The following is a 7,726-nucleotide window of genomic DNA, read 5'->3' as shown; positions in this document are numbered from 1 at the left end:
CCGAGTACAAGTATTATTTGTATATATATATATATATATATATATATATATATATATACACACATGTATGATATAAAATGTGATAATCTTTGATTTTTTTTTAAATTTTTGTTGTTAGAATTTAGATTGGTATGGTTTATATTGTGTCGAGTAATTTTGAAGGTATATGATGTTGGGTGCTTATTTTATGTCATGGGAGTTTTATTTATTTTTCATTATTATTTGTTTATTTTATTAAAAAATTAAGGAAAATTAGCTTACTAAATTTGATAAATAGAGCTGAAAGTCGAGTATCATTACCCCATTAGAAATCCCTGCCAAACCTTATTTTAAGGGAGGATGAATCCATTATTGTTTGATTGGAAGAGAAGAGGAGAGAGAGAGAGAGACCCATCATTTTTTTAGATCTGAAAGTATTCAAATCCACCCAAATTTAAATTAAAAAGATTGTTTTACCCTATAAAAAATTATTAAATAAATAATAAAAAGAACATTATAATAATTAGACAAATAACTAACATCTATCTTTTTAACTGTCACTTCCTTGTACTAAATAACATACAAAATTAATATAATTATATCTATCATTCTTACTCTCCATCTCTGCAACCCTCCTACCAAAGAATGCTAGGGTAGACAAAATTGGAAAAACCACCCCGTTTACATCTCTAAATTAGCTAAACAGCATTCAACTTGTCTGCATTTAAGCATTCATTGCACATTTAACGGGACCAGAAGTTTCCACTGATTAAAGGAAGAAGAAACAGAATTGTGTTTTATGTACTCTCTTCTTTTTTCCCATTTTGGCCAATTATGCCAAATGAGTATAAGTTCACTCAATCTCTCCACTTATCCACCTTACAATTTGGCTCTTTGCCACTTTACACCAAACCCAAAACCACTATTCCAAAGAAACTGCACGGTTGCTGATAAAAAAAATGCTGGCAAACCACACATTTTGCAAACTAGTGAAAGGTATTAAATGAATGAAAAAAAAAAAAAAAAACACGAAAAGAAATAGATGGATATAGAAACAAACACAAGAAACCAACATTAATGAAACTTTAACGCAATGTTAGTGGAATAAGAGTGTCATCCCTGAAATCAGAAAAGGTTAAAGCAAAAAACCACTCAAGCAGCCAGAGAAAATACATGGAACAAATTCACAATGTTTCCTCACAATTACAGAATTGATCAAACTTACACGGTAACAAGGGATGCCATAGAGTCAGTTAAAAAGGCCAACCCCTCATTGAAAAGAGCTTTTCCTTCAACGCCACGCTTCAATCAGCTCCATCCTAGACTCCATGCGACTCAGTTTGCTAATTTCCTTAGTTTTCTCAACATGCACTGATGACGGAATTACGTGCTGCTGACCACTCACTTTTCTTGAACCCTTTCTAAAATTTGAATTACTGGATTGACCAGTCTTGCACTTTCCAGCATTTCCTTGAACTCCGCTCGTCATGCAGTTAGCTCTACCAGCTTCCATTCCGTTGACTGAAGAGTCAACTGGAGCTGAAGTCGCAGAAGACCCACCATCGTCCGCAACACAATTTAGTTTCTCAATAGAGCTCATGAAACTCTCAACCTCTTCGTCAGTCGGATTGTTGTTTTGGTTAGACTCAAGGGAACTTCCTAAACTAGGTTTTTCAGCAATCAAACTTTGCTCCGGCTCTTCACTATCTTGGGAAGTATCTTTGGTGCAAGTCTGGGAAGGACTCTGATGTCCATTCTCATCGTAAGGCTCCAAACAGCGAGCAGGAGAAGGATCTATTACAGGATCTTTTCTTTCTTTCAGGGTCTTCAAGATAAGTGTCTTGAGGAAGTTCATCACTTGGACAGCATACATCAGTGCAGTTAAAGGATCAGCCATCTGCAAACAAAATCAGTTACAAAAATAAATCATTGCTGTTAGCTTTATAATTACCTTCTGACTATTAGATAACAGAACATACACACATTCTAAACATCCATTTCCCATGAAAATAGTTTTTGCTGCTATTAATTAATAGGATTGTTACATAAAAACTCTCAGGTGATAACTACATAAATCTTCAAGTGGATGTGAACTCAGTTGGTACGTGATTGGTCTATAATGACGCTGCTGAATTCCTCACCTGAGTCATATTTGGCGCGAAAACCATAGCGATGTTTCGTGCGTTCATCTTATTCAGATCTTCATGTTGGACAACATCAGCCATCAAGTTGATGGCCCAATCCAATAGAGCAGCTTCAGTAGGGGGAAGAAGCCTCACAAGTGCAGCACACTCTTCTTCTGTCTGGCATTGGATTACCTGCTCAGGCGACAGAGAATCCAGAACCCCACTTGGGAGTTCTCTAAACCAAGCCTAAATGATCAACACAAAATAGGTGAACATATCAGATGATAAAATCGAGAGGAACAGAGGAGGAGAATACTCATTTTGGAAGTCCACATTCATATGAGATCGTAAGGCACTGAGGCAGACAATCAAAACACAAGCACACGCCTATTTCTTTGTATGTTTGTATTTCACAGAAGCATTCACACAGTATAAGAGACAAGATCTATGGGGGAGAGACATCACTATCACTAGATCAAGCACGCCACCCTTAAAGATAGCCGTATCATCATACTAACAACATAATGCAAAACTCTTACTTGACTTCTCTCCTTAAATAGCACTAATATAAACTTCTACTCATTTTAACTCTTCATTCAAAAGGTAAAGCTAAAAAAATAAAAAAATAAAAATAAAAACCTCAATCACAGGTCTCAATCAAGAGTCTCCTTTATTTTTGGTAAAGATGTCAAGCCATTAAACAGAGGCAAACCATCTACCGAAAACAGAAATTGCAGAACCAGTCACCGTGTTTTGACCATAGTATTTTATTTTATCCTGTAGATTTACTTTTTTTACAGAACCATACAACTCTTTGCTTAACTCGACGGTAACAACTATGCGGGATTGGCAAAACACAGTGACACATTGCAGGACAACAGTGATTGCATGACAATGAAACAGGTTGGGGAAGGTGTTGGAGGTTAGAAAATCAAAACAGGTTGCTGATAAGGGTATTATAACACCTTTTTTAAAAAAAATGGAGGTAAATGACAAAAGCAGAAATGCAATTTCAAACATAACCTCACAGACATAACGTTGAAAACACTGCAAGTACATTAATAATGCACTAGTAAATTTGTGTCATCATTCCAATTCGTTGCCCATGGTAAAATAGATTGATAGTATGCTGCAATGTGTATTTATTTAGCTTGTCTATGCACTTAAAGTGCATAATTGATCCAAAAGATACTTTTCCAAGATTAATACCACACCAACCCCAAAAAATTATCTGGGCCTACATTTCAAAATTCACTCCACAGACTAAAGGGCCCCATAAAACATTAGCAATCAACTTGAAACATTAGCAATGTTAAGCTACAACTTATTACCTTAATGAGTCCTGCCAGACAGTGTACATCTATGCCTTCTGGCACATCTCCTCTATTTAATTGGTCCCTCACAAACTCCTCTTGACTATTTTCCGCATTAATTCTGAAGATCCCTTCTGCCTAAACATGATAAAATTGAGTTATATGTTAAATCTCCAATAGAAGATAAATCCTACATAATTTTGCATCCAACCATGAATTATGAGAAATAACGATAGTCTTTTACACAGTAAAAGGGAAAAAGGTCAGATATTATGTGGTGCAATTCCAAACAATTGGGGCTTGGTTGCTCAAATCATCTTAAAATGTTTGAGGTCAAGAAAGAAAGTCCAAAATAATAGAGATGAAGTGGAGTGCCATACTCGTAGGCCTCCTTGAGTGTACAAGTGTCCTTGCATAAGTAAGAGAATTGTTGGCACACTATTTCCTCTGGAATCGTAAGATAACTGCATGGATTCAGTGGAAACTCCGAAAACAGTTGTGCTGCATTGAGGATTTCAATTAGAAAACTAACCAAATTATTATAGCATTTCAAATAAAACCAGCAAACCGCTTTGTCTCAAAAAATAAAAAATTCAAATTTCAACTAAATTTTGCTGACAGGCTAAGAGAAATCTCTTATTTGTATGTCATATATTGACTATGCAATAGAAAAGATTAACTATTCAAGACATTGCAGACAACTACAGACACACCGACCAAGGAGGAAAGCTTTGTTTGCTAGTTATGCAAGTTAAATTCTCCAATACAGCACATCAATTCTTCTTTCCTTCTTCACTAAAGTGAAACCCAGCAATAGGTGCAATAGTTATATAGTTTGAAGGTTTGGATAATCCATCAAAATATGAATAATAGAAAAGGTCATGAAACCTTGCAAATCTCCACAACCATGTAATTTATATTTGGGGAAAAACTGCCCGCCAAATGAAAAAATACATAATAGTATTAAATTCATTGCCATAAACCTTCATAAACCCAAAACTCAAAGCACAGAAGATTTACAATTCGACAAAAATACTTCAACTTCAGGGGGGAATTTTTGGCACAACCCACCACGCAAAATCCAAAAAAAAAAAAATTCTCAATTGAAATGACCTTAAACAATAGTAACAACACTCACAACAATGCAAGATCCACATTCACATGTCAACAAAACAGTAATCAAACAATAAATAAATATATAAAAGATGGCTGAGTGTCTAGCATTGGGAAGCCTCTTAGGCACTTCAACACAAACCTAATGAGCACATTTGCATAAGCCTGTAAGGCTTCACAAAATGAAGGCTAAAAACAGAGCAGATTCCCAAAGCAAACCATTTGAATAAGCCAATGCAACTTTTGAAACAAAAATTGTATCACACTGTCATGACTCAAAATTTTCTAAATTCCCTGATTCTTACCAAGCAAAAAGACCAACAACCAAATTATAACAACGCAAAAACCCACATCTCATTTCAACACAAAATACAACAACAACAACAACAACAACAACAACAACAACAACAAGCCTTAATCCCATCTATTTCAACACAAAATACAACAACAACAACAACAAGCCTTAATCCCATCCATTTCAACACAAAATACAATCAAACAAAATTGATAAGCCAATGCAACTTTAGAAATAGAAAATGCAGTATCTACCAATCCAAACCATTAACTTCCCAAGTGACGCAAGCAAACCAAAAAACAAAACCCACATTCACATTTCAGCCAAAACGACAATCAAATAATCACCAAAGCCATTAATTACCTACCTGAAAAAGCCCATACAACTTTTGGGTTAAAAAAAGGGTAATCTTAAATACCCCTTGAAAGTGCATGGGTTAAATCATAACCTTTTTAGTCAAATAATTACACTAACAAAGGGTATTTATTAAAAGTAAAGGTCCAGATTCATGCACTCTCAAAGGTAAATTCTCCACTAAAAAAAGAAAAAGCAAAACCCACATTCACGTTTCAATCAGAACAACCGTCAAATATTCAGCCATACCCCTAAATGCACCTGAATAAGCGAATTCAACCTTAGAGACAAAAACAAAAACAAAAAAGGAACAAAACCCACATTCACATTTTAACCAGAACAACAATCAAATAAAAAAAAAAAAGGCCCTAAAAATGAACCTGAATAAGTCAATACAACTTTAGGGGTGCCCACATTCACATTTCAATCAAAATAACAATCAAGTAATCAAATAATGTATCTGAATAAGCCAATGCAACAATTAAATTAAAAAAAACAAAAAACAAAACAACCCAAACCCAAACCCAAAAATTCCTCGATTCCAAGAACCAAAAGAACAAAACCCACATTGCAATTTCAACCCAAAACAAAAAAAAAACACAAAAGAAAAAAGGGGAAAAAAAAAAAGAAAAGAAAAGCCCTAGACATGATTTATTTTACCTGGCACTGGGGGGCCTCCTGGGAACTTCAGGCTCGAACTCAACAGGCAAACCCAAGAAGCCATTGAACCTGTCGAAGGTTACATGCGCCACGTGGCGAACATTGGTTGGCCAACCGATCTCCATGGAGCAAAGCTCCCTCCTGTCGCTCTTGCAAGCAATCAACGATTTCCTGAAAACGGCGACCAACAATGCCAACAACGACAGCTGTTGATCCCTACTCTGCCCGTCACCGTCACCGTCGCCGTCACCGCCTTTAGCTTCTTCCTCCTCCTCCTCGGAAACAGCAGCAGCTGCGTCACAGTCCCTGACGGAGAAATCTACCTCTCCTCCTCCACCGTAGGAAGAAGAAGAGCTTCTTCTTCTTGAGGAGGGCGAGGCAGCGAAATGGGAAGGAGAGTGGAGGACCTCGGTCATGGCCGGCAGATGAAAACGACAACCTTTTCTTGAAATATTATTTTTTAAAAAAAGAAAAAAAAATTAAGAATGGAATATTTGTTGTTGGGATTTTGGGAGAGAGAAAGAGAAAGATTCAAAGAGAAAGAGTCATAGAGGGGTGGAGTTGGGTTGAAGGAAAGAAAGGTTATTTCTTGAAAAAGAAAAAAAAAAAGGAATGAAATGAATTGAAGATTGTTTTTTTGTTGGTTTTTGGTGGGTTTTGTGGGACGTGAGAATCATTAACTGGATGAGGTTAGCTTTTTTTTTTTTAATTCATTATTGTTGTCTGATTTCTTCTGCTGTTTTTGGAGCGTTGAACAAGCAAGAGACAACAACAAACGCTACAGATGTTTAAGAGAGAGAGAGAGAGAGAGAGAGAGAGAGAGGAAAGAGGTCAGAGAGAGAAAGAGGGAAAAAAGCGTTGGTGGGAAATTAATGAAGTAAAAGGGAGTGGATTTAGTATATAATAAAGAAATAAAAAAACAAAAAAAACAAAAAACAAAAAGTGATGAAAATGGGTGAAGAGCTTCAGTCAGATGGAAGCATCGGTCTACGTCTCTGGCTTTTAAATTGTACAATAAAATAATCTTTCACGTCACAATAAAATAATTATGTGTTACCATAAAAATTAAAAATGAGAATTTTCTGCTAGAATAGGAAAAAAATCTGAGAATGCTCTCAACCATTTGGAAAAAAATATATCAATCTTATCATCCATTACAGGAAAAAAAAAATCTATCAATGTTCTCATTCATTAGATTTTTTCATCAAATTCTGTTTAATTATTATTTTTATTTATTAAATTTAATGTAATTTATCCATTCAGAAATGTATTTTCTTACATTAGCACCGAAATTTTCTTGAGAAGGATATGTTTGAGATTTCATAGTTAAAAAATATTCCAAAAAAAAAATAATGATAATCATAACAAGGGCTCTCGTTTCTGTGTGTTCTCTTTTTCTTTTTTTTTTAATTCTTCTTCTTCTTAATGAAAGTGTTGGTATTTGATGGTTATTTGAGTTTAAACTAGCTCTTGTATATGTAACTGCATTTAGGATGTGAAATGGAGTGCTAAGTAATTTACTATATTATTTATTTTTAACTTTGAAGAATAAAATTTAAAAGCAAAAATGATTCCCAATATGGTTTAATTCTCAATGCAATTTGTCAAAAATTTTATAGATTGAGGATAACAATATTTTATGGGATGGAGTTAAAATTTTTCAACAAAACTGATATTCAAATAAAAAATAAATAAACACACTTTATTGTGTCAATAACTTGCTGGTTGTGTCATTAAAAAAAATAAAATAAAATAAAATAAGACCTTGCTGGTTGTCTGCATTTTCAAGATTTTTTGTACATTTTAGATTTTTGAGTACATTTAACTCTTCCAATCTTTGTTGTATTTTCAAGAATGAAAATTAAGAACGTGGGTCTCACCAATTT

At 34.7% G+C, this 7,726-nt stretch overlaps 1 protein-coding gene across 1 annotated transcript; it reads right to left on the bottom strand.

The window, feature by feature from the left end:
• Positions 1-1,028: 1,028 nt before the first annotated feature.
• On the bottom strand, positions 1,029-6,694 carry LOC21405143 (rho GTPase-activating protein 1). The gene is made up of 5 exons (XM_024161246.1): positions 5,841-6,694; positions 3,799-3,919; positions 3,437-3,556; positions 2,121-2,351; positions 1,029-1,876 (listed from the first exon to the last, which is right to left on the bottom strand). The coding sequence occupies exons 1-5, from the start codon at positions 6,254-6,256 to the stop codon at positions 1,271-1,273; spliced, it is 1,494 nt and encodes a 497-aa protein (XP_024017014.1). The 5' UTR covers positions 6,257-6,694; the 3' UTR covers positions 1,029-1,270.
• Between the last annotated feature and the right edge of the window lie 1,032 nt (positions 6,695-7,726).

Source organism: Morus notabilis, unplaced genomic scaffold (genome assembly GCF_000414095.1).
Source record: "Morus notabilis unplaced genomic scaffold, ASM41409v2 Scaffold825, whole genome shotgun sequence".
NCBI classification, from domain to species: domain Eukaryota; kingdom Viridiplantae; phylum Streptophyta; class Magnoliopsida; order Rosales; family Moraceae; genus Morus; species Morus notabilis.
This window is presented reverse-complemented; position numbering and strand designations above follow the sequence as displayed.

Excerpts from the sequence above, each read along its gene's own strand:
- LOC21405143 (XM_024161246.1), bottom strand. The coding sequence starts at position 6,256 with ATGACCGAGGTCCTCCACTCTCCTTCCCATTTCGCTGCCTCGCCCTCC. Across the intron at positions 2,352-3,436 it reads GTCTGGCAGGACTCATTAAG|GCTTGGTTTAGAGAACTCCC; the intron begins GTAATAAGTTGT and ends TTGATCATTTAG. Across the intron at positions 1,877-2,120 it reads TCGCGCCAAATATGACTCAG|ATGGCTGATCCTTTAACTGC; the intron begins GTGAGGAATTCA and ends TTTTGTTTGCAG.